At 51.6% G+C, this 25,817-nt stretch overlaps 1 protein-coding gene across 1 annotated transcript in view; it reads right to left on the minus strand.

Moving 5' to 3' along the window:
• The window catches only part of SLC25A37 (solute carrier family 25 member 37), a gene marked incomplete at both ends in the record, with an annotated part of 43,479 nt that extends 21,330 nt beyond the window's left edge, over window positions 1-22,149 (minus strand). Inside the window, one exon of the mRNA XM_080710490.1 lies at window positions 21,943-22,149. Coding sequence (XP_080566616.1) covers window positions 21,943-22,149 — 207 coding nt within the window. The remainder of the gene's footprint in view (window positions 1-21,942) is intronic.
• Window positions 22,150-25,817: the final 3,668 nt, after the last annotated feature.

A 25,817-nucleotide genomic window follows, 5' to 3' on the forward strand; every position in this document is an offset into this window, starting at 1 on the left:
CTCCTATGAAAAGTTAGGGAAAACCACGAAGGATGGCAGAATCCTGGTCCACCGATGTTATCCCGGTGCCTCATTATACACACTAGACCTCAGCCAGGGATTCCCAGACCAAACTGAGTTTCACCCACAGGCACACACACCGCAGGTACCCCCAAGTTATCCCCATGCTCTCTGCTTATTTTGACCTGTGGCCCTGGCCATGCTCTGCGGCCCAGCACATGGGAAATCAACTGAGAACATGAGCCCCATCAAATGGGCGCACTAGGGGCCTAACCCAGCATCCGGGGTAAACTTCCCGGATGTTTCCAAAGCCAGGTTTCCCACAGACACCCCAGCAACTTGTCTCCACAATGCAGGATGGCATATGTGTAGCTGGCTGACACAAACCCTCTCCCCAAAACAAAGAGCTTGGGTATGCGGCTTTAAACCAAAGCCACCCAAGAAAAGGGCTCCCAGAAGCAAGAGGAGGAGGTGGAGATGGCGTGAGAGTTTGTCCCCGACGCATAAGTCTCAGCAAGTAAAATGACGTGGTTCATTCTGCCCACTAGCTGCAGGTCATGCAGGACTGGGGCCATGGCAGATGAAGCCCTTGCCTTCGAGGTATTTAGTGGGAGAAGAAAGGAAACCAAAGATCACACAAATACAAAATTCCAAACTGTGTATTGCAAAGCAAAAATAGAAGGTGCTAGGAGCACACATGCAGAGGACTCAATCAGACTTGGGGTGGGGGTGGGACTGATGTCACAGTGGAGACCTGAGGCTGGGACTTTGAGGCCTGGGAGAAAGAGTGGGAAGAGAGGCACATGGGGCGGCAGGCGGCCAGGCCCTCAGAGGCCGCTCGGTTCCAGAGCTGAGCCCCGGATGGGCCCCAGGACACGGAGCCTGTGCGGGGCCTTGGACACCTGCAAGGGCATCATTTCCCCGTGCTGTAATGCTGTAATGCTGAGTTTTCTGTTTGACCTTGACCTTGGCCTCAAGGACAAAGGACAGAAATGAAGCAAAGGAAGCAGATGGTTTCTCACCAGAACACAAACCCCAAGGAGAGAGAGGCTGCCGGGCCACTCCCCTGCTCTCCCTCCCACACTGCTCCCCCAAAATGCCAGGCTGATTGGTCTGCGCTATGGCAGCGCTGGGTGACCTTTGGCCAGGCCTGCTGACCCCGGGATGACTCAGCTTCCTGGTGGTGAACTTGTGAAAGGTCCAGGCAGGAAGGAGTCAGAGCGCTATAAACAGGGCCTTCCAGAAGCATCTGCCGCATTCTCCCCTAGATTTCAGGGCAGGGCAGTGTGGCCCGTCAGCATTTCAGGAATTGCCCCGAAGAAAGGTTTGCAGTCGTCAAGTGTTATCGGTGTTGGTCTCAAGTAGGTTCAATAAACTATGGATTCTGGGCCAGTGCTTCGGAATTCAGGAACCCGCGGACCCAGAGTAGGACACGGGCCCGGCACATTCCCTCACAGAATCTTCCACAGGGGTCATCCTTGAGTCTACACTTCACACCCCAAAGTCACAACAGAGCACCCCAAAGTTATACTTCCCAGGGGATACGAAGTGCAAATTTTAGAACTGGAAAGTCCCCGGAACATTGTCAAATTTTAGTTCAATTTCACCATTTCACAGACAAAGACGCTGCGACTCAGGTGAGTTACATGTTTTTCCTAGAGCCACTCAAGTTGGTGGGGGCCTGGTCATCTGAAACCAACTGCAACTAACCCCCAAAGAGCCAGGACACATTTCACAGGAAAACCCACTTCACCCTGTTCTATCCACCTCTCTTCCCCGCTCTCCATAATTAAGACAACTGGATGCTGGTGGGTTCAGGCAGAAGGCTCCCCAGGCTGCCTGTTTCCCTTATACTCTGGGCTGCTTCAAGGAGGTCAGAAATCTGCTTTCAATTTGAAGCAGTTTCCGCTAAAAGCCTAGCTTTATAATAACTTTTGATTTTCAAGGGAATGGAAGGGCATTTCAGAAGCGATCTTATGATTGGACTGTCAGAAAACACAAAGAACCTTGAAGAAAAGCTGGAAACAAGAATTCTTGCCCAAGGTCAGGCACAGCGTCACCAGGGACACCTCTCAGAAGGCCGGGAGCAGGGCTAGATCCTGCGGTAAAAGGATTCTGCAGCCACCTACGTCCGTAGCGACGTGGACCCCATCACAGCAAACCGCCGGCTCAGCCTCTCTGCCTTGTTCCAAAAGCTAAAAGATTTAGGTGGAAAGCAAAGAAATAGCCAGGAGTCACTCCAACTTGCAAACACATATTATGTTGTGGTTATATTGCTTCTAGAATTAGAAGTCTGATATCCTTGAAGATCTATAGGCCAAATATACATCTTCAGTGACTTTTGAAGCAAGTTCATTGAACCCTTTGCCCACAAAGACTCAGGTGTTGCCTGGGAAGCCAAGGGTCAAGAGAGAAAGAAAAAAACCCACATTTTTTCAAAGCACAATTCCATGAAAAGTGAGATCTCCAGTCTCACCATTTTTAACCCTTTCACAGAGAACCTTCTTACTGCTTCAGCACCGCTCCTTTGGCTACAAATATCTGCTTCATCCAGTCATTTCTGGGCAACCGCCCAGCACTGCCTGGACCCTGGAAAAGGCCCATGCCTGTCCTCCCTCAAAGCACCCGGAAAAGGAACTGCATGACAGGGGCCTCCTGCGCCAGGGGACACCGAGAACACAGAAGCGCACAGGTGGCGTTGGGGGTCAGCAGCCCTGGCACCATTTCACAAAATCTTTCACGGGGGTCATCTGTGAGTCTACACTTCACACCCAAAGTCAAAACACAGCACCCCAAAGTTATACTTCCCATGGGATAGGGAGTGGAAATTTTAGAAGTGGAAAGTCCCCGGGACACTGTCAAGGTTTAGTTCAATCTGACCCATTTCCCTGGGCTGGCCGCTCAGAGGAACAGGACTGGGTATCAAGCCCAGCTCACAGAGCACTCTACAGGAACCGCCACACTCAGAGAGAGGGAGTCTGATAGGAGAGAGGGAAGGGGCAGGAGAGGCGTCCAAGATTCTCCGTTCTTTTCCCAAGTAACAAGGCACCGCCCCACCCAAGCCGAGCCCCCAGGACTGCGCTCCTGAGCGGCTCCGTGGCTCCAGACCCGTCCCTGTGCGTTGGAGAGCTCAGCTGTCGCCCACCCTCTCTCAAGTCACTCTCTCTCCTTACCCTCCACGGCGTGACCTGGGCTGGCAAAGGCAAACCCTAAACCTCCGCAAGTCACACGACTGACATTTGCCACTCCCGCCACCCAGTAATTATGGACCCATTATGTGCAGAAATGCCTTTGCTATGACAGCGCGGCCTCCCTCCCTCCCTCCTCTGCTCTTTGGCTCTGCAGCGAAAGCCCCTGCCCATGGAGGAGGCTGGCTCCACTGCACACTGCTAGGCCGCCCTGAGCAGGGGATGGACATTTCTAAACAGGGAGGCAGAGGAGAAGAGCTGCAGCTGCAACATCCCCCTGGAGACCTCAAACCAAGGTGGAACCCAAGAGCGGAGTGTCGGGGTGCAGGAGTCCAAAGATGGTCAGGCCAGGCAGAGCGCCGTTCTAGGGGACACAGAATCACACAGCTTTGTTTAGCATCCATACCTCCTTCAGGTCTAGATACAGATGCTAAGATATTACTGTACTGCTCATGACGTTCAGGGTGCCTGGGAATGGTCCATGGCCCTTAAAGGAGAGGCTCATGGATACACCTGTCCTCCCCGCCACGGAACCCTCGTGAGAAGAGACCTGGACCCCGTCTCCCACCCCACCGCCCCCCACTCTGTAATCAACAGTCACGCCGTGATGGCCAGGGGACAAAGGCACACCCTCACGGATGCCTCTAGAATCTGCCTAGGTCGGGACGCAGCTATGAGTCAGCAAGGCCACAGGGCGAGCCAACAGCTAGCCAACAAACCGCAGAGACGGCGACTAGGGAAAGCGGCTCTCTCCATTCTTCAGCCAGACACACCCGGCTCACCCTAAACACACACACACGCACACACACAAACACACACACACGCACACACGCGCACACGCACGCAGCATCTTCTCTCCTTTGCAAAGCCTCTACCTGTCAAGCCTGACATCTCGGAGCTGGCCATCAGCCGCCACCCAGCATCTTTCATCCACGGTCTGGATGGCCCAGGGTACCCCAAGTGGGGCTGAGAGCGGGGGAACGCGCCGTGTGCACCCAGGTGGCCCATGAAGCATGACTCAGGCTCTGCAGAGTAAGTCCTGCTGCCGGGCAACGCCAGCTCCCAGCCTGCACCCTCTGTTCCCAACACCAGGTCCCAGGCAAGGCAGGGCCAAAGCAGAGCCTTCCACCTGGGCACAGTGAGGAGAGGAGGACAGGGCAGGGGGCACAAAGACCCCCGCGGGCAGAGAGGAGACAGCAAGATGGGAAGGAGCCCAGGCATGAGTAAGCACGCAGACACACCTAGGACAATGGCCCAGTCACCTTCTGCTCCTAGAGGACCCTTCCCCATCATGTCCCCAGACTCATCTGCCTGGCCTTCAAAGGGACAGACTCTCAAAAAATAAGAGTGGCGCTGGGTGCACACTTGTAATCCCCACTCTTGGGAGGTTGAGACAGAAGGATCGCGCAGGTTCGAAGCCAGCCTCAGCTACTTAGTAAGGCTTTCAGGAACTTAGTGAGACCCTGTTTCCAAATAAAATATAAACTAGGTCTGGGAGTATAGTCCGGAGGTAGAAAAGCCCCTGGGTTCCACCCCCAGTACCACCAAAAGTAAAAATAAAAATAAAAATAAGAGTGACTGGGCGTGGTGGCGCACACCTGTAATCCCAGCTTTTGGGAGGCTGAGACAGGAGGATTGTGGTTCACCGATAGCTTCAGCTACTTTGTGATGCCCTTTGCAACTCAGTGAGACCCTGTTTCAAAATAAAGAATAAAAAATAGGGCTGGAAATGTGGCTTGGAGGTAGAATGCCCCAGGGTTCCATCCTCAGTAGAGCCAAAATAATAAAATAAAATAAAGAGTGAACATGTAAAATGATGATCCCACAGAGGCCCCTGCAGCCCTGGGCCCGACCTTCTGAGCACGCTCTACCAGCGTGTGACCGCCTTTCTGGGTCCCCAGCAGAAGAGGCTGCTGAGACAGCTACCCTTGTCTACACCACAGACGGGCAACCCGGGTGAGGGGAGACAAGCACCCACGGCCACACAGCTGCAGGGAATCCTCCGGTCCTGTGGGAACGAGAGCCTGGATTTTCCATTCCGATGAGCTCACCTTACCCTTTGAACAGGATCCCAGTTTGATAGCAAATACCATGACCTAGCACCTGCGGGGAGCTTTGCACTCCCGAAACCGTGCTCCCCGCGAAGCCGGCTGTGTTTCCTTCCGAGGCCCAATGGCAGGTGGAACGGGCAGCATTGTTACTCTTCCTGATTTCAGACAAGAAAACCACAGGCCCAAGTGGACCGAGGAAATACAGGACTCAGCTCTTCCCAACAGGTCCCTCTCAGACTGTGATGGAGAGAAGACTCCTAACCCGTCCAGATTCAAGTCTCCATGTTCAGGGCAATGAGGAGTCCCCAATGAAAAGAGACCACTAAAGCTGCAGGGAGAAGCCAGACAAAGCCGAAAATTGTCCTGCAGCGACCACCGTCAGTCATCATCCCCTGGCCCTCTGTACTGGAGGATTTGATGAAGAACTCCTAACTGTATGTTAGAGCCCTGCAGTCGGTGCCACCCTCCCAGGGTGCCATGAATTCCCACGATGCTCCCTGGGATCCGTCCCTCTCCCAGCCCTTTCCACTCATCTCCCCAAGCCCAGCTCAGGGCTGCCCGCCGTTCACATCCGCACCCGCGCCCCACCACCTGTCTGCTCTGGCCGGGTTCCCTTCCTTACTTCCCCCTCTCCTGGGGCCGAGAATTTTTCTGAAGCTCAGCTTTCACACCTATAAAATGAGAAAACAGCGTAAGCCTTCCCGCGCCTTTAAGAGATCAAATGACAGGGGTTACAGCATTACAAAAACACTGCCGCACAGAATTGCAGCAGCAATGGACAAACACGGCCAGGCACTCCAGCGATGATGTTTTCGGAAACAAGAGCAGGAACTAAGATGAACTGGGTGCTTACGACGCACCTAGCACCAGCACTAGATGCAACACTCCGGGCACAGCAGCTCCCCTAACTCTCACTGTAACAGTCTGCAATGGGTCCTGTTATCCCCATTTCACAGGCACCGGGGAATTTCAGCCAGGCGCTCTGGCCCCAGAGCCTGGGCTGCTGACCCAGCAGCTGCAAGTGTTAAATGCACTGCCTCTGGTACAACCTGTCGTTAGCTCAGTGCCTGAGGGTTACAAAAGCCATTGGCAAACACAACCTCACCGTTGATAGCTGCAGGACTGCTGGGAGCTTGTGGGAGGAAGTAGGTCTGAGGGGGAGTCCCCTGGAGTTCACCTTCTCCCCAGCCTCCCTCCCCTTTTCCTCTCCTTCCTCCCTGCTGAGCTGAGCACCTTCCCTTGGCCACACCCTGCCGCCAGGATGTTTCTGCCCTGGAGCAGCCAATTGGGATCGAAACCTTGAGCCAAAGTAAATGTTTCCTCGTCTAAGTTGCTGTTGTCAGGTATGTTGGTCACAGTGACAAAAAGCTGACCGGCACACTTCTCAACACCCCTATGCAAAGGTAGAGCGGGTGAAACTCCTGGAGCTTCATGGGGGTAAAAACCAGCCCAGAGAAATGGCCTGCCCAAGGTTTCCCAGCTGGTTAAGGGTCTGGCCGGAGAGGACCGAGAACAAAGAAACCCAAGAAACAGCACGAAAGAAAGAGAAATGCCCCCTGACCGTTACCCTGCCCTGAGATGGCCTGGCCACCAGCCCACCAATCAGTCGCATACATGACTACTCCTGCACCCCCCTTCCTTGCCCCATAAAAAGCCCCTAGTCTGTAAGGAAGGGGGCTTCTGACTCTCATGGATTCTTCTCCTGGTCAGTCTTTCCTCCCAGGCTTTACCTCAAATAAAATCTGTCTGGTCTATCGACCTGTGTTTTCTTTGCCCCCATATCTCCCAACAAAGGGCAGGACTGGGTCTTAAATATGCCCCATGGTTTGGTGGTTTTTTACAGAGGCCCCAACAACCATGCGCTCACCCTTCTGAGTCCTGCCCACGGCAGCATCTCAAATGTACCCTTCCTTGGCATGCCAGGGAACAAGAGCCGTCCGGCACAGAGAGCCACGGGGTCATGGCTTCTGCCAGCAGCAGGCTCCACCCACCACATGGCCGGCTGGACCTCAGGTTCCTGAGCTTTCTGCATCTCCGGCTGGCTTGTCCGGTGGATCCGAGGGCTCGGCTAATGCAGAGGAAGTCCTCTCTCTCGGTGACACAGGCTCAGTCCCTCCGCTTGACCCACAGGGGCCAGACATTTCCTAAACCTGTTATGCAACTCTTGCTTCAACAGGGCCGGCCGTGGCTGGGATTTCTCCCTATTTCGACATGTTTTGTTTTCTCTGCAGAGAGAAAGTATGAATATGAGGCTGCAGTACCTTTTAGTGACCAGACAACGGCTCTGGCCTGCCTGGGGTTGCTAGCAGGGTGGGAGACCTTTTCAAAAGCACCTCTGTGAGCCTGTGTGAGCTTCCAGAATGACGACTGACTGCAGAAAGGAGGAAGAGAACGAGTGTGTGTGTGTGTGTGTGTGTGTGTGTGTGTGTGCGTGCAAATGAGGATCTCTATATTCTACCACATAAGGAACCCGTGCCACTGAAGAGGGCCCCGCAGAGGTTCCAGACGGAGGCTTCCAGACCTTCAAGATGGCAGAGGCCCGACTGCTCCAGGGTCCAGATAACCCACTCCCTGTCCTTCCCAGCCAGGTGAACACACAGCCGCCCCTCCCCCAATCTGCAGCTTCTCTTCCCAGTTTGTTACCTATGGTCAATCATGGTCCGAGAGCACTACATGGAAAATGCCAGAAATAATTCACGAGCTTTTAATAACTTTTACTACCGTGTATTGTTACAATGGTTCTATTTTGTGTTGTTAATCTCTTCCCATGCCTAATTTATACATTAAATTTCATCTGAGATATTAGTTTAGGGAAAAACATTGTGTACTGGGTTCCTTATCCCTCTGCAGAAGGTCTTGGAATGTCTCCCCCCAGGACGAGAGGGGACTGACTGTTGTGCAAATTGGGAGACACACTTCTCTTCTAAGGGAGTCGGCTCTGCTGCCTGAGCCCAGGGTCTAATTATAGGGAGCATGTTTGCTTGAGGGATGGGGGCCAGGAATTCTTATTTTTGTAGCCCAGTGTCTAGTACAAAGCCAGGCAAAGAGGGCACTAAGTAAATATGGAATAAAATGTGTGGCCAAATAAGTAAATGGCCAAATGAGTAAATGGTTTCATCAGGGTGTCGCTGCTGCTTGCTGGGTCCTACTACAGACAGACAGACAGACAGACAGAAAGAAGGAAAGATAGGAAAAAGAAAAAAAGAAAGGAAGAAAGAAAGAAAGGAAGAGGAAAGTGAAGTGGCCTTTTATTGTGGCCAAGATGCACGATGGATTAAAAACAGAGCCAAAGCCAAAGCTTGGTATGGTGGTGCACACCAATAAGCCTGGTACTTGGGAGGCCGAGACAGGAGGATTGCAGGTTCAAGACCAGCCTCAGTAACTCAGTGAGATCCTGTTTCAAAAATAAAATATGACTCAGGGAATAGCCTGAATGTAGAATGTCCCTGGGTTCAATTTCCAGCACCAAAAAAAAAAAAAAGGAAAAAGTGCCATATAAAATAAACACAATTTTCTTTTTGGGGCCTTTTTTATGTGGTACTGGGGATGGAACCCAGGGGCATTCTACCTCTGAGCTGCACCCCTAGTCCTATTTTTCATTCTTTATTTTGAAACAGGGTCTCACTGAGTTGCAGAGGGCCTCACTAAGTAGCTGAGGAACTGTAATCCCAAATGCTGGGATTACAGGCGTGCACCACCACGCCCAGCTTCAAAAACTAGTTTTAATAACAGATATTATACCTCTGCGTACCATGCTCTGGTTGACACATCAGAAAAAGTCTAGAAGAGTCTTGGCCTCCTGCAAGTCACGCAAAGCAGTCCGGGCTCTCTGTGGGTTACCGGGCTCACAGACCACTGGTCTGAACTGCAGGAGGCCTGGGCTGCCCTGGCTCCCTGCGGACTCTGCCCCACAACAAGCAACGGATCTCAGCTCTACAACAAGATCCCACTTGGATACCAAGCACCAGGAGAGCTTTCTACATTGAAAACTGCGCACCCTGCACACTTGGCCCCGTTGTCTAACTAGACAGGAAAAGCTGACCTACAAAGGAGGCAGGTCGGGCACTGGGACTCTTCCCAGTTTCAGATGGGAAAACTGCAGCCGCCCAGGAAGCCGGAGGGCTCTGAGGCCGGACTAGGAGGCCGCGCTGTGGGTGACTGGCAGACTGAACTGCGTGGCGCGTTCACGGAGCACTTGCTGAGCACCTACTACACGCTGGACACTTTCTGGCCAAGGGAAACAAATTATGGAGGACAAAGGTGCAAAACACCCGCTGCCCGTTCTGAGCTTACATTCAATGAGGGGAGAGAGACCACAAACCACGGAGATCAAATATAAGCAATATAACTACTCAGACCGCTCTGTGCATCAGAAGGGAGTAAAGGCCACGCAGAGAGAGACAAGTAGAAAAGCACAGGAGACGGGAGTGCACATTCGCTCTTCCCCCCAGGTGGGCCTGCCCCGTCCCCAAGGAACAACTCCGAGACCCCTGAACCAGGGCAACGGAGAGAGAGAAGAAACATGTTCATGGCTGCTGCAGATGCAGAGGTGCACAGGTCTTCTGTACACAGGGGACGGGGCTGGGTTGGGAAGCCCAGGTGGCAGGGAGGCGCAGAAGGCAGCCTCTGGGGCCCAGAACACCCTCGCTGGACATGCCTCCTCTGCAAGAGGCACCTGGAGATGCGGCTCCTGGACGGCCTGGACCCGATACAGATCTGGGAATTATCAGGATGCAGGTGGAAACTGAGACATAAGCGCCTGGGGAAGACAAGAGGGTGGAGAGCAGAACTCTAAGGACCCAGGAAGGGACAGAGGGCAGGAAGGGGCAACTGAGCAGGAGGCCCCACAGGGGGAAAGGAGGTAGGGCCAGAGGGTCAGAGGCGGCCAGGGGCACAGTTAGCAGCAAGCTCGCTGGCAGAGCCTCGGCCTCAAGGTTGTAGGGAGCGATGGGTGCAAAGGCCACGGGGCAGGAGGACAGGAGAGGAAGCAGAGACCAAGTATCAACAGAGCTTTCATAATACCTGGTTACTTTAAGGGGGGAAAAAGAGCACAAGTCTGTTTATTGGAGCTTGTTTACAGGGCAAGCTAGTCGGTTCCCCTCCATGTGCAGGGCCAGGCAGTACAGGTGAGAAGTCTGTCTCAGATCTATTCAAATGCTTTCCAGAAGGATCCAGGGGAGGGCTAAAGAAGCTGGAACTGGGTCCCCCGAGAGAGAGGTAATAAAAATGTCCACCACCGTCATGTATGCGCCGAGCCCTGCAGCAAGACCTTGAGAGTTGTTGCCGTGTTCAGTTCTCCAGACACCCCTACAAGATAGATCCTGGTATTAATGTCCCCGCTTTGCAGGAAGGAACCCGACCTCACAGGGGTCGAGCTCTGTGCACCAGGGCTGGAGCCAGGATTCCAACCTGGGTGTGGTTTGCCACCTGGGAGGAATGAAAAACACCTGTTCCCTTAAGATGGGGCCGAGACAGGACCGTGTAGACGACCAGTGGCAGAAGGATAAATCTGCCTGGGGTCCTGTTTCTTTAGCATCTAGGAAGGGAGATGTCAGGTTGAGGCTGATGGCAGCAGAGGGCTGGGAAGACCAGGAACAAGAGGAGGGCCTGACGTGAACAACCTGGACACGTGGACGGACAGACAGCAGAGCCGGACACGCGGCAGGGGAGGCGGGAGACTCGCTCCTGCAGGCCTGCGTCGCCCAATGCACAGTGGGCTCCCAGGATCGAGGCCAAGGCAGGACTGTGTTGGAAGAAAAGACCAAAAAACTGAGCACCCAAGGGTGCTGTGGCAACAGCCCTGGGCCCTGGTTACAAGGCGCTGGGACTGACGAGACCAGAAGTGGGGAGGTTCCGGGTTAGAATAAGCCCCTCCCCCCTGAAGTGAAGGCCATTGACTGATTGGTTCACAAGCTGGGTGGTGACCACAGGACCCTCCAGAGGGCAGATCCACAGGTCTCTGTGATGGAGAAGTAGTCTAAGGGCCAGGTGCCAAAGTCCTCCCAGAACAAGGGAAAGGGACCCATAATTATGCTGGGCAGGAGGAGGATGAAGATGGTAGATTTGTTGGAAACATCTGCATGCATCAGACACTGTCCCGAGTGTGGTGCGGACCTAGCCCTCCTGCGCCCTGGAGTTAGCGCCCTCAATCCCCTCCCACGGGTGGATTGGTCTGGAGAGGTCCTGAAGGTCACTCACTCACAGGTGGAGCTGGGGCCGTCCCAGGCGGTGTGAGCAAGGGTCCAGGCTCCTAACCATCCGGCGGAGGGGCTGACCTCCTATCAGCGCAGAAGTGCAAGGGACATGGGAAGACAAGGGGAAGAGGGACTTCCACAAATAAGGGACGAAGGGGGGAAAACAGCAGCAGGAAGGGGGGGGGGGTCGAGGAAGAGAAAGCAAGAATAAAGTCAGCCTCCTCGCTTTGCCAATAAGGAAATTAAAACTGGGGAGAGCTAAAGGTTCTCTGCCCATCCAGGTAAGCCAAAGATAGATCTGAACCCAAAAGGTGAGAAGGGGGCTTGTTGGGAGCTGCAGAAAAGTCTGAAGTTTAACAAGAAGGTGACTGGGCACATCCCCCCCGAGTCACGGGGGCCGGCCTCCAGAAGTGGGTACAAACCCCCATTCTGCTGGGCCTCTGGCTGGCACTGATGTGGCCAGACGGTGTGCTCTGGGTTAGAAATAGACCAAAATGAGCCCGGCGTGGTGGCGCACACTTGTAATCCCAGTACTTGGGAGGCTGAGACAGGAGATCGCAGGTTCGAAGCCAGCCCCAACAACTTAGCAAGGCTCTCTGCAACTTAGTGAAACCCTGTTTCCAAATAAGAGATAAAATCAGGCTAAGGGTTTAGCTTGGAGGTAGAATGCCTCTGGATTTAATCCCAAGTGCCACACACCAAAAAAGAAACAAACAAACCAAAATGATGAGATTCTCCATGAAAAGGGAAAGAGTACTAAGAGAGTCAGGAAAAGAGACAGGATGCCCTGTGGTTCCAGAAAGACTGCTGTGGGCTTCGAGGTGAGCAGATGAGTTTGGTTGGGGTGGGGGAGTCAGATAAGGTGACCACCCTGAAGACAGGCAACCAAGACTGTAAGCCCGGTGCAGTGCATACACCTGTAATCCCAGTACTTGGGAGGCTGAGGCAGGAGGATGGTGGGTTCAAGACCCCCACATGGTAACTCAGTGAGTCTCTGTTTCAAAAATAAAATAAGCCAGGTATGGTGGCGTACACTTGTAATCCCAGTGGTACTTAGGAGGCTGAGACAAGAGGATCGTAGTTTGGCAGCCAGCTTCAGCAAATCAGTGAGGTCCTCTGCAACTCAGTGAGACCCCATATCAAATAAAGAATAAAAACAGGGCTGGGGGTATACCCCAGAGGAGAATGCTCTGGGTTCAACCCACAGTACTACACAAAAAATTAAAATAGAATGAGCTGGGGCTGTAGATCAGTCCTCCTAAATTCAATTCCTGATGCCGCAAAAGAAAAAAAAAACAAGAGAAGAAGGAAGGAAGGAAGGAAGGAAGGAAGGAAGGAAGGAAGGAAGGAGAGCCAATGGCCATAGATCAAGGCAGGTGGGAGAAGAAGCCCCAAAATGTCCCACTGTTCCAAAGAGTAGATGGGATGGGACAGAAGCCTTCTCCAATGACAGGGCCACAGGGAGCAACGACCTGCCCAAATTTAAGCAGGAAAAGGCCTGGGCAGTTGCACCCCTCTCTTCCACGTGACACCAGTCCCCGAGCCCTGTGACACACCCCTGTGCACACACCCCTTACAACTGTTCAGCCAATGTAACCAATTAAGTCTCTCCACAAACCCCAAATGTGGCACCTATTCAAAAGCAGAAGCGTGAGCCAGGCCTGGTGCCGCTCATTGTAATCCCAGTACTTGGGAGGCTGAGAAAGGAGGATCTGGGTTCACGGCCAGCCTCAGCTATTATGAGGCCCTCTGCAACTTAGTGAGCTCCTGTTTCAAAAAGAAAGAATACAATCTCGGGCTGGGGGTGTAGCTTGGAGGTAGAATGCCCCTGGGTTCCATCCCCAGCACCAACACACACACACACACACACACACACACACACACACACACACACACACACACACAGGCATAAGCTTTGGTGAATAAAATAAATATAATTTATGTTTTTTAAGAAAGCTCAGCTCCCCTTGCTGCCCCCTGTGATCCTGGGTACCCCTTCCTGCCCCTTTGCCCAGCCAGCTCTCACCCACTTCTGGGCAGAGGAAATGGAGAGTTGGGGACCAAGTAGCAGCTTGACTTGGGCACAGATGTGGGCTCTGGGCAACGGCACGTGGTCTGGGGGCCACGAAACAAGGGCCCACACTGCAATTCAAGAATACACCTTTTTAAGCCAGGCGTGATGGCACACGTTTATAATCCCAGTACTTGGGAGGCTGAAACAGGAGGATTGCAGGTTCTTGGCCAGCTTCATCTACTAATGAGGCCCTTTGCAACTCAGTTTCAAAATAAAGAATTAAAAATATAGGGCTGAAGCCGGGCGTGGTGGCACACACTTATAATCCCAGCATTCAGGAGGCTGAGACAAGAGGATCGTAGTTCATGAACAGCCTCAGCTACTCAGTGAGGCCAACAGCAACTTAGTAAGACCCTGTTTCAAAATAAAGAATAAGACTTCCGGGAAGATGGCGACCGAGAAAAGCGGGGCTTAAGAGTCCCGCTAACAACCAATCTCCATTACCACAAAAAGAGCGCCTTTCATAGCCAGAAAACACCATCACCAGAAAAACAAAAAAACCACCAGGCTCCAGAGAGAAAGCGGACTGAGAACAGAGCACAGGGCCACAGAGGAGACACACGCACCCGAGGACGCGGCAGCAGCGCCATACTGCCGGCGGCAGCGGCGAACTCAGCGGACGGCTACAGCAAGCCGAGGTGAGCCGCTGCGGAACAGCCAGGTGGGATCTTTCGGCGCAGACAGCATTTAAAGCTCCCAGTGGCTGAGCTCAGCACACGCTGCAGGGATTCAAGTGGAAATCAAAACCAGAGAAGAAAAAATACGCCAGCCTCATGGCCGAGGGCGTGGCAGAGGCGCCATATTGCCACCGGCGGCGGCAGCAGCAGTGAATTCACCGAGTCCAGCACAGCTACATCTACGTACTCAAGAACAGTGAGTCAAATTGCGGGCCACAGAGGAGAAATCCCAGTATTGTGCCTCCTGGGACTTGACCCAGTGAGGGAGTGGTGGTGGCAGAGATATCACACCATAGGAGAGCGTGCAACCTGGCACCCCCCCATAGTTTAAAGCAGCCTCTATCGACTCCCTGGGTCGGAGACTATGTGATACAACTCAGTAAAGGAGTAGTAGGGTCTGAGATAATACAGACTCGAGATCCAGAGCACCTTAAGTGAAGCCATAGTGACCCAAGGGAAGAACCCAGAGAAGGCACAAACCTCCGAAATCATGGGAAAGAGGAATAACACTGAAGTAATGAATGTGCACAACCCCACAACATCAGAACCTGATAAAACAGAAAATCAGAGATTTCTAGAAGATCAAATCAGGAAAATAACTGTAGAAATAATAGAGGTGCTTCGAAAAGAACTCAGAGAGAGCCAAAAAGAGATAAAGGATGCAATTAATGAAGTAAAGGCCTCAATTCAAAGCACAAACAACCGATTAGACCACATGGAGAACAGAATCTCGCTCTTAGAAGATGAGCAATCCAAAAATGAATGCATAGTTTCTAATCTAGAAAAAGATATCCAACAGCAGGAATCTGACATTGAGGAAATATGGGCCCATCTTAAGAGAGCTAACCTAAGAATAATTGGAATAGAGGAGGGAAAAGAAAGTGATACCAAAGGGATCAACAATCTCTTCAAGGAAGTAATAGCAGAAAATTTTCCAAATATAGAGCAAGAAGTTGATACACAGATCCAGGAAACTTATAGAACTCCCTTTAGACAGGATCGGAGAAGAGGATCCCCACGCCATATAATTGTCAAAATGACCAATGTGGAAGCCAAGCAGAGAATCTTAAAGGCAACAAAAACAAAGGGCCAAGTGACATTCAGAGGAAAACCAATTAGAATCACTCCAGACTTCCCAAACCAAGTCATGAGAGCCAGAAGGGCTTGGAGTAACATATTCCAAACTCTGAAAGAAAACAACTTCCAGCCAAAAATTTCCTATCCAGCAAAACTTTCTATCAAATTAGATGGAGAAATAAGAAGCTTCCATGACAAACAGAAACTGAAGGAATTTATGTCTTCAAAACCAGCGCTAGAGAAAATACTCAAAGAGATTAACTACAAAGAAGAAATAGGTAACACTCACCAGAACCAGAGAAACAAGAGTTTCCATCCAACAGACAACTAAGATTGGTTATCTGTGGAGATTCATTATTTATGTTAGTCTTTTACCTATCTCTAAATTGTATTGTTTGCCTTTATTATTGTTAATTTTTAGGATTTCTAGTTGGAATATTAATATACCTTCAGATATAGCATTTGGAAATATTTTATCCAATTCTATTAGTAACTTTTAACTCTGTTTACATTGTCTTTGGATATACAATATTTTCTTTTATTTTTTAGGGAGTTTGTATATTCTTCTATTGCCTGTGCCATTGAAATCACATCCAAGAAATCACTGCCAATTTCAATGTTGTGAGGTTTTATGACCCAGATTTTCTCCTAAAAGTTTATAGTCTTAAGATTTATATTTAGGTCTTTTATCTAGTTTGAGTTAATACTTGTATGTGGGATTAGGTAAGGGTCCAATTTTATTCTTTTCCATGTAATTATTATTTTTCAACAATATTTAGTTAAAAGATTATTATTTCCACCACCAAATCTTCGTGGAAACCTTGTCAAAAATAACTTGACAATATAGGGAAGAAGTTAGCTCTAGGCTTGTATTTAACTCCAATGGTCTATATATCTGCCTTTAGAATAGTACTACACTGTTTCAATTATTGTAGCTTTATATGGTTTGAAATCAGAAAATATACATCTTCTAGCTTTGTTTTTGCCTCGAGATTGTTTTGGGTATCTAGAGTCCATATTCCATATCAGGATAGATTTTTTTCTGAAAAATAAATATATGATAGTTTCACCTAAAAAAAAGAAAAAAATATTCTCTGGTAAGAAAGAAAGCAAAAAGAAATATTGAAATGTTATCTTTAAGTCATCAAAAGCTTGGTATCAGACAAATGAAACTGTTATGTGAGATTATCATTTTTAATTTTGGATAAATTGCTATAATACTAGATGTCAACCACTAAGCCAAGCATGGGAGGGAGGGATGGGGAGAGAATGGGGTGGGGATCGGGTGGGGGCTGACTGGGCGATGTGTGCATGTATGTCTACAAAAGTTTGTATCCCACTATGATGTATGAATACAGTGCACCAATAAAATAAAATTAAAAAAAAATAAAGAATAAAAAATAGTGCAGGGGCGTAGCTCGGAGGTCGAATGCCCCTGGGTTCCATCCCCAGACCTGAAAAAAAAAATATATATATATATATACACACACACACACACACACACACACACACATATATGGCTAGTTAGAGGTGTAGCTTGGAGGTCGAATGCCCCTGAGTTCCATGCCCAGTACTGCAAAATAAATAAATAAGGCTGTGGGTATAATTAAATTAAAGAATAAAAATTAGGGCCGGGAGTGGTGGCACACGCTTGTAATCCCAGTACTTGGGAGGCTGAGACAGGAGGATCGCTCAGATTCAAAGCCAGCCTCAGCTACTTAGTGAGGCTCTCAGCAACTTAATGAGACCCTGTTTCCAAATAAAATATAAAATAGGTCTGCACATGTAGCCCAGAGGTAGAAAGTCCCTAGGTTCCATCCCCAGTACCCAAAATACACAACACACACACACACACACACACACACACACACACACACACACACACAAAATAGGGCTGATGATGTAGTTTGGAGGTAGAATGCCCCTGGATTCAAACCCCCATACTAAAAACGCACATGCACGCACACACACACACACACACACACACACACACCTCTCTTTTTACTCTATCCCCCCATCACTTTTATCCTTTTTTTATTTTTATTTTTTGGTACTAGTGATGGAACCTAATGGCATTCTACGTCTGAGCTACAATCCCAGCCCTTTTTTTTATTCATTTATTCATTTATTTTTATTTTGAACTGGGTCTCCTTAAGTTGGTGAGGCTGGCCCTGAACCTGTGATCCTGTTGTCTCAGCCTCTTCCGGTACCAGGTTTACAAGTGTGCATCACCAGCCTGGCCCCCAAACCATCTTTAAAAAAAAAATAAAAACGCACCTTCCAAGCCGGGCAGGCGTGGTGGTGCTCACCTGTAATCACAGCACTTGGGAGGCTGAGACAGGAGGATCACAAGTTCGAGGACCGCCTCAGCAAGTAGTGAGACTCATCAACCTATCAAGACCCTGTTTCAAAATTAAAACAAAACAGGGTTTGGGATGTATAGCTCAAGAGGTAGAATGCCCTTTCTAGAGAAGAACAAAAAAAAAAAAAAGGAGAAAAGGAATATGAAGGAAAGAGAAGGGAGAAAGGAAAGAAAAATCACTATAATTTTGTTCCAGGAACTAGAGCAATTTGGGATTTCACGCCCTTTTGAAACTGAACGGTTGAGTCTGTATTGTGCTTTGTTTCTGAAGCCTGAGGTGGTGGGAGGGGCTCCGGCAGGGCCTGCACCCCCCCTGCCCACAGCCACCAGGAGCACAGACCCCGGAGTCCAGGCGATGCCTGCACCTGCCCCGCCCATCACACCCCTGCTCCCCTGCTCGGCTGCCCCCGCGCCACGAGGCCACCCTGCACCAGTCACCCAGCACCGCCAGCGGGGAGGCTTGCGAAGGGCGGGGCTTCCCGCAGGAGCCCAGCGAGGAGGGCCCTGGAGGGTCAGCGGAAGTGCCCGGCTCCCAATCTCTCCGTTTCCTCTCCCTCCTGCTCTCACCGAGGCGGCCTCCGCGTGGTCCTCCAGCCTCGGTGCCTAATCTGGTTGGAATTTCCTCCTCCACCCACCCGGCAGCCAGCCTTGGGCACCCTGACCAGACCCGGGGTTCTCGTTTCAGCCCTGAGCGCTGGGCCACACCACTTGCCACTCTGGAACACCAGCAGCAGGTTCCAGAACTTGCTGGAAAGTCCAGGGCGCTGCCAGGCACGCCCCCCCACCCCCACAGAGACCTGGGCCACCCGCCTTGGTGCCCCCTTGCACACACTCGAATCTGGGGCAGCCTGGCCCTTTACAGGTGAACCAGCGCTCATATCTTCTGCTTGAAGTGAGGACTAAGAGCAAGAGGAAGACACCGAAACAAAGCAGAAAAGCTGCCCCGAGTTTTCCAAATAGCCGCTGAATAATCCCAAACTGCTGACTGCTGGGGCACTGGGCACTAACACTGCGGGGCATCCGGTCAAGCAGCGTTCAGATGCTTTGGTCCGTCTCTCTAGGGGACACACACAACCCACAGAACCGCACCAAACAGCTTGTCTCCTTAGCGCACGCACACCTCGTATTTAGTACTCTCAGTAGTCTGTCTCTCATTTTTTTAAATGCTGAGCCCTCCAATAGGTCTTACACCACAGTTTAAAAACCACAAGCCAATTAGCCAGGCGTGGTGGCCCAAGCTTGTAATCCTAGCATTTGGGAGGCTGAGACAGGAGGATCGCGGTTTGGGGACAGCCTCAGCTACTGCTTACTGAGGCCCTTTGCAACTCAGTGAGACGGTTTCAAAATAAAGAATAAAAAATAGGGCTGGGGAGCTGGTTGGCGCATGCTTGTAATCCCAGCATTCAGGGGCTCAGACCAGAGGATCAGGATTCGCCGACAGTCTCAGCTACTCAGCTACTTAGTGAGGCCCTCCGCAACTTAGTGAGACCCTGTTTCAAAATAAAGAATAAAAAATAGGGCAGGGGGTGTAGCTCAGAGGTCAAATGCCTCTGGGTTCCATCCCCAGACCCACACACACACACACAAAAAAAAAAAAAAATAGGGCTGGGGGGTGTTGCTCGGAGGTAGAATGCCCCTGGGTTCTATCCCCGGTACCACAAAGGAAGGAAGGAAGGAAGGACAGACAGACAACCACCAGCCATGCAAATGACATCGGGAGGTAAGATTTACAAAAGCTACTTTAATGGTAGAACCATCCGCATTAGAGAGGCTGCATTCTGCACTTAAGAGCCACAGGACCCAGCAGCTCGCAGGTAGGGCTCCGGATTGAAGGCGTCCACAGCCCACACTTCCTGGGCCAGAAAAACTGGAGAAAGCAGGCCAACCCAATACTCTTGAATGTACAACTGCAGGATCAAAGTTAAAACCGCCTGCCTTTCAAAAACCAAAGAAAACTTCTTTCCCCCCTTTCAAAATACGATGTGGTTTCATTTGCAATAATCATTTTGAAATTCTAAGTAACATAAAGGGACAATGGGTGTTGTGTGTTCAAAGAAAGCGGGTGTGGGTTAAAAGAGGTGCACAAGTTCTGAACTAGTCACCAGTGCCCACTGCCTCCGGGCACAGAGCCCTGTCGAAGGAAAAAGCAAGTTAGGTGCAGGGCTGGCGATCCACCGCAGGCCTCCCGACAGCTCCGCACAGTCCTCATTAGCCCAGATATTTGAGAGGAACACAAGTGTGCTTTCCCCAAGCAAAGCACTTTCAAAACTAAAATATGAAGGTGTCCCTGCTGGGCACAGATACCTGTGCTGGCCTGCGTAGACCCTGGCACTCAGCTGCCACCTCCCCAGGGTCATGCAACTTTTGCTTAACGCTCTCCGTGCCTTTTGTCTCTGCTGGACACTGGACAGAAACATCCTTGCTACCTTTTTCAAGAAAGGTGTAGAGAGGCTTTATACGCAGCCCTGTACGCTTCAGAACAGATTACTGTCTGAAGTCAGAGTCGGAATCCCACAACGAGAAGAACTTCCCAAGTAGTTAAGCCAAGACCTCATTTTACAAGCAAGCCCCAGAAGATCAGCGACTTGTCTCTGGCAGCAAAAACAGCTCCTTCTACCTCGTACACGGAAGCCAACCTGTCCACAGATGAAACTTCTAGAAAAGTAATACCAAGTGTTAGTAAGTTGAGGTCTGAGTCAAGGCACGCCAACATCTAAGGGGCAGGAGGAGGGGCAGGGAGAACTAGACACAGGTCACACAGTCTAAATATTCTAGACAAATGCTTAGGGTATCCAAGGAGCTCAAGCACACAGCTAATTGCTTCTAGCCCTAAGAGCAAGCAAAAACGAGGCTCTGAACTGGACTCACAGCAGAGAGGCCACCCGGAGGTGGGAGGGTTCTCTGATGGAGTGTTTATCTCCACAACACCTTTATCTCCACGACACCAGTGAGTCTGGAGCCTGCTAGAGAATTACATCTCCCTCCTCCTAATTCCCCCAGACTCTGCCCTAAGGCACTTCGAACAGGTGAAATCTTATCTCATCTGAGGGGTTCTTTCCATGCCACACCAATGTCAGCTGACGTCTGTCCTGGGTCTTTCTTGGAGATCTTTAAAAACCTAAGAGACAAGGTTTTCCCCCATCCCCATGGTAACACTGGCAGGGAAGGATCTTTCCTCCAATTCCCACTGGGACACTGGGGTCAGAAAGGGCCTTGACTCAGGCCAGGCAGCACCTTGGAAGCAAACCTTACAATGACTGCCCCTGCCTGTTCTCACTGGACTTTTGACCGCCTAGCCCTGACCGTCACTCAGCTCTGAGAAAACCCTCTGAATTAGAACTCCTGGTCTCCACACCTGCTCACATGGGGCCAGCATTAAAGATACAGGTCCGTGGACCCTGCCTTGCAAGATAACTGCTACCTGGAGGTGTCCCTAAACTCTCCAAAGCGCCCTGGGGCTGCGGCCAGAGAATTCTGGTGGCTAAGAGTCGGGACACAGCAAACATTTCACCTCTGTGTGCCTCAGTCTCTTCCTCTGTTAACTCCCAAGATTGCTTACTCAGTGAGGTGAGCTGTGTCCATAAAGTGCAGGTGTACCAGTCAGCGCTATATTACTTCCTGCCTCTCTGCGCCCCCACCCTCCTTCAGGGTCCTGGACGGGCAGCTCTCAGTCTTACAGCCAAATCCCACCTGTTAGAGCTGCAGTCTTGCTGAGATGCATGTAAAACTACCTGGAGAAGTGACCGGGGCAAACCGGATGCTTATTGCACAAGCCAACAGCCGTGGCTCTCCCGCCGGCCTGCCCACCTCCCAGCAAGCAAAAGAAGGCAGACGCCACTGCGGGTCTCACTGCCGATCTGCTGCCGGGGGAGGAGGTGCAGGGGGCCCCATAGGGTGTCACCGAGCCAGTACCCCCGCAAAAAAAGATTTTCCCAGGAGCAGCCAGGAGAGCCTCTGCCATCCCCAAACCACCTGGGGGGCGGGCGCAGGCTGGGTCCGCCACATCCCCCCGCGAGCGTGGCTGGCGCCGCCCCGCGCCGGGCGCTCTCGGAAGCGGCGCACGTGTGGGCAGCCGGGCACCGCGCCCCGCGGCGTCCCGGGCTCTGCCAAGCTGCGGCGCCCGTGGCCGGCGCTCGCCACTCGCGCTGCGCAGCCGGGGCGGGGGCCGGGGCGGCGCGGGGCGCCCTGGGCCCGGGCTGCGCGCCCGCCCGGCGGAGACCCCGGCCCCGCGCTGCCCGGGCGGGTGGAGCGCGGGATGCAGACGCGCGCACGCGCCCCGGCCCCGCTCGCCCCGCGCCTGGAGTCCCCACGCGCCTCACCTTCACCGAGTCCACTGGGTACATGATGGAGTGCTCCAGGATCCCGGCCATCGCTCCGGCTGTCATGTGCGTGGATAAGGAGGCGCTGGTCGGCAGGTTCTCATAGTCCTCCGACCCGGCGTCCTTGCGGCCGCCGCCATCTCGGCTGTCCCCATCCATCCTCCGCCCCACGGCCTGGCTGCCCACGCCGCCGCTGCAGAGCTCCATCCGCCAGCCCCGCGGGGCGCGGGAGGCTGCAGGAGGTGGGCAGGGAGGGGGAGGGGAGGGGGCGGAAAACTTCACTTCTTAAAGTGGGACCCACCTCCCCGGGGCTGCGGCGGCTGACGCCATGGCGGGCTGGGGCGGAGCCGAGGGGCCCGAGACGCCAATCGCTGGGAAAGAAGAGGCCGGCCGCGGCCGCGCCATTGGTGCGCGGGGCGGGGCGCGCCCGCCTCCCTTGTGACGTCAGCGCCCCGTGCAAATTTCCCAGCGGCCGGATGGGGGCGAGAGCGGGCGTCCAGGGTGCCCGGGAAGTTGTGCTACCTAAGGGTCCTCGGGGTCAGTCAGGGGGATGGACTCTGGGCAGGCTCAGCCCGGCCGCAGGGGGATTTGCCCAGAGCTGGAGGGAGACCAGGAACCGCGGCTCTGGGAAAAACCCCAGAATGGGTTTTGCTTAACAGTATTGCTTAGCGAGCTCTGGCATTCCTAAGGCCAAACACGAGGCAGGAGGAGTTGCTGGGAATGTCAGTTATGAAGCAGTTAGGGTGGTTGAGACAGGGGGAGTTCTCGGATTGGAGACACAAGAGGGCAGGTATCAATGGAGGAGACAGAGTTAGAATTCAAGGTCCCTTTGCAGCCGACTTTGTTGGAGAGAACTCCATCTCGGAGAAATTGTCTCTTTCACTGAAAGCAAACAGTGAAGAGCTATGTGTGTTTCTCCTCTGATCCCCCAGAGAGGGCTGGCCACCCTGCCCTGGATCGAACAGGACAGTAGTGACTTGGATGGAGCCCTTAGGTTAGGCGCCCCCTTGGACGTTTTCTTTGGGTTTGGAAGTTCTTTAGCGACCTGGTCTCACTGATGGAGTGTCAAGTGGCTAAGAGTAAAATCTTGCAACCTGTGTCTTAAGACTCTGGTGTTCTAAACTCTCAGAGTCATTCCAGGCTGGCTTCTATATATTATACCACAGGCTGCTTTATTTTAACTGAATGTTGTCTTGTTCCATCTGGGGAAAAGGGGAGAAATAAAAAGGTAGGCAAGGGACCTGTCTGCTTAGAGAAGCCTCCATCTCCATGTACACACGCCAGAGCTGAGGATGCTCGAGGAGATCAGCCCCTACAACACCAGGCCTCTCTGCCTTATCTGGACAGTGCTTCTGGTCAGGAAGGCTGGGCACCAACAAATGCAAGGGTGGAGGACACCATGAAGATACTGTGCCCGCCAGGGTGCAGGTCACCGTGTCCCCGGCAGCTCCTAGGGGTCTGAGATTCGGCATCAGTCGAGGTCAACAGAGGCACCACGTTCAAGGGCACTGTCTCCCCATTTCGGGTCCCAAGCTGTGATCGGGAGAAATGAGCTGAGTGTGTAGTGATGACTAGAGAAAAATTCCCATGCTTTTGTCAAAGGTAATTTTTAAGAAAGGCTCGGAAGTGTCTGCTCACTTAAAACTAGATGCCTTTTAACCAGTATGTGTGGAACGACGCCCAGAATCCTGAATGTGCATGCAGTTCCCTCTTAAAGCATTATTTACAAGAGCAAACCATTAGAAACAGCCTAGATGTTCAACCCGAGGGGACTAAGTCAATTATGACGTGCATGCTAGCGAAGTATTATGCAGCCATAAGATTGTGGCTCTGTTACGCAACAACACAGGAAATGATTCACTTGATGTCGGGTGAAATATAAAGCAAAGCAAAATCTTTTAGTCACGGCATTCATAAAGATGTCAGTCTGCACAGGAAAAGTGGGACAGTTACTGCCATGAATTTTAGGCGACTGCTTTGACTCTCGTTTTTTCAGACTTTATATAATGCTTGTATGACTTCTATAAACATTTTTTTTTTTTGGCTACTGGGGATTGAACCCAGGAGTATTCTACCTTTGAGTTACACTCCCAGTCCTGTTTTTATTTATATTTTTAAATTTCGTGACAGCATCTCACTAAGTTGCTGAGGCGATCCTCGAACCTGCGACCCTCCTGTCTCAGCCTCCCAAGGACGGGGGTTACAGATGTGTGCCACCACACACGGCTGATTTTTATAATTTATAAATTTATGTAAATTTATCATTTAAATTTTATAATTTAAAACAAAAAGAATAAGTCATTCTTTTAGGATATAGGATATATATTAGGATATATATATATATGGAGAGAGAGAGAAAAATATATACCTCCTAATGGATAAGAAACCCTCTCAAATTTGCAACAGTGGGTGGTTGAGGGGATTCTTGGCAAATATGCCATAATCATCATAGACATTAGATGGTTTAATTTCATTAAATAAATGTTAATGCAGAACCAACTGAAAATCTTGGGTGGGACTACTGATTGTAAGTATTCAGTTTTTCTACGTATATATGCTCAGTATGGTGGCTGGACCCTCAGTGTTCATCTGAAGTCTTGACTGTTTTGCAGGAGCACATTTCCCAGAATGCCTTGCAGCTAGGAGTCCAGATGTGAATTCTATATTCTTCCAGTAGATTCACCAGCAAGATCTGCAAGGCGGCAGTGAGCCAGGGGCTCCCTCCTGCTGCTTCGATGTTGTCTGCTGCCTGGAAAGGCTGTAGACACTTGAGGCAGGAGCAGCTGGGAAGAACACTGGCTTCCCTGCTGCGACAAGCAGTGCAGGATTTGGTCACCAGATTCCTAGGCGTGAAAGGCGTTTGTGACAGCAGCGATGGCGGCAGCCTCCTTCCCGCACGTTGGTGCCTTCTGATTCCTCTCCTTTAAGGGCAGGGCAGAGGTAGCTGGCCCCTTGGAAAGCCAGCTTGGCCTGTGGAGCTGGGAGGCATCCTGCGAGGCTCAGCTTCAGTCTGCTCCCCACCCCTCCAAACATTGCTGTGCACAGCAGCAGAAGGGAATGAGAAGGAAGAGCTGTCCTGGATGTGCAGACCCAACAGCCCGCCCAGCTCTTCCACCTCTGGAGAAGGCTTGTCTGGAGAGCAGCATCCCAGCATCCTACGGTCCCAGCATCCTAGCATCCCAGCATCCAGCATTCCAGCATCCCAGCATCCCAGCATCCCAGCCCAGCACCGTGGCTACACTGCCAGCAGGGAGGAAGCAGCTCTTTGAAAGGCAAGAGCCCAGGGACACTGGAGAATGGCTGCTAATTTGGACCTCTTCCCTGGGGACAGGCCAGGAGACTCAGAATGACTTGCTGGTTCTGCCTGTTTTCACGCTGCTCTGGGCCAACTGGAAGCCAAGCTGTACTTAGAAAGAGGAGGGCACCGAGCACGTAGACTGCAGAGCACCTGCCTTGGGCAGGGACCTGGGCAAGATCTAAGCTTCCCCCGTAGGCTAGCAGTGTGGCTCTGGCCTACTGGGCAGGCTGGCTTCCTCCTCTGTAGATCAAGGTCATTCATACATATCACGTGCTGGATGAAATACAGAAAAAATAGAGTAAAAGTAAAAGCTCGTGGTGAAGTAGACATAATGCGGGGGTTTGGGAAGCAAAGAGGACAGAAAAGGAAGAGGAAAGAGATCCAGGATTTCTCCAAAATCTTAATTTTCAAGATAATTAGAGCCCTGACACCTGCCCATCCAACCACGCAGCACTCGTATACACTCCCAGCCTACCCAGAATTTAGCCAATGCTGGGTCTTCCCAGGACCCCCAAACCCTCTGCCATGTGCAGAGAAGGGCCCCTTGCCAGGGAACAACTGTGGCTGGCATCGTGCC

This window comes from Muscardinus avellanarius (assembly GCF_963383645.1).
Source record: "Muscardinus avellanarius genome assembly, chromosome: 14".
NCBI classification, from domain to species: Eukaryota; Metazoa; Chordata; class Mammalia; order Rodentia; family Gliridae; genus Muscardinus; species Muscardinus avellanarius.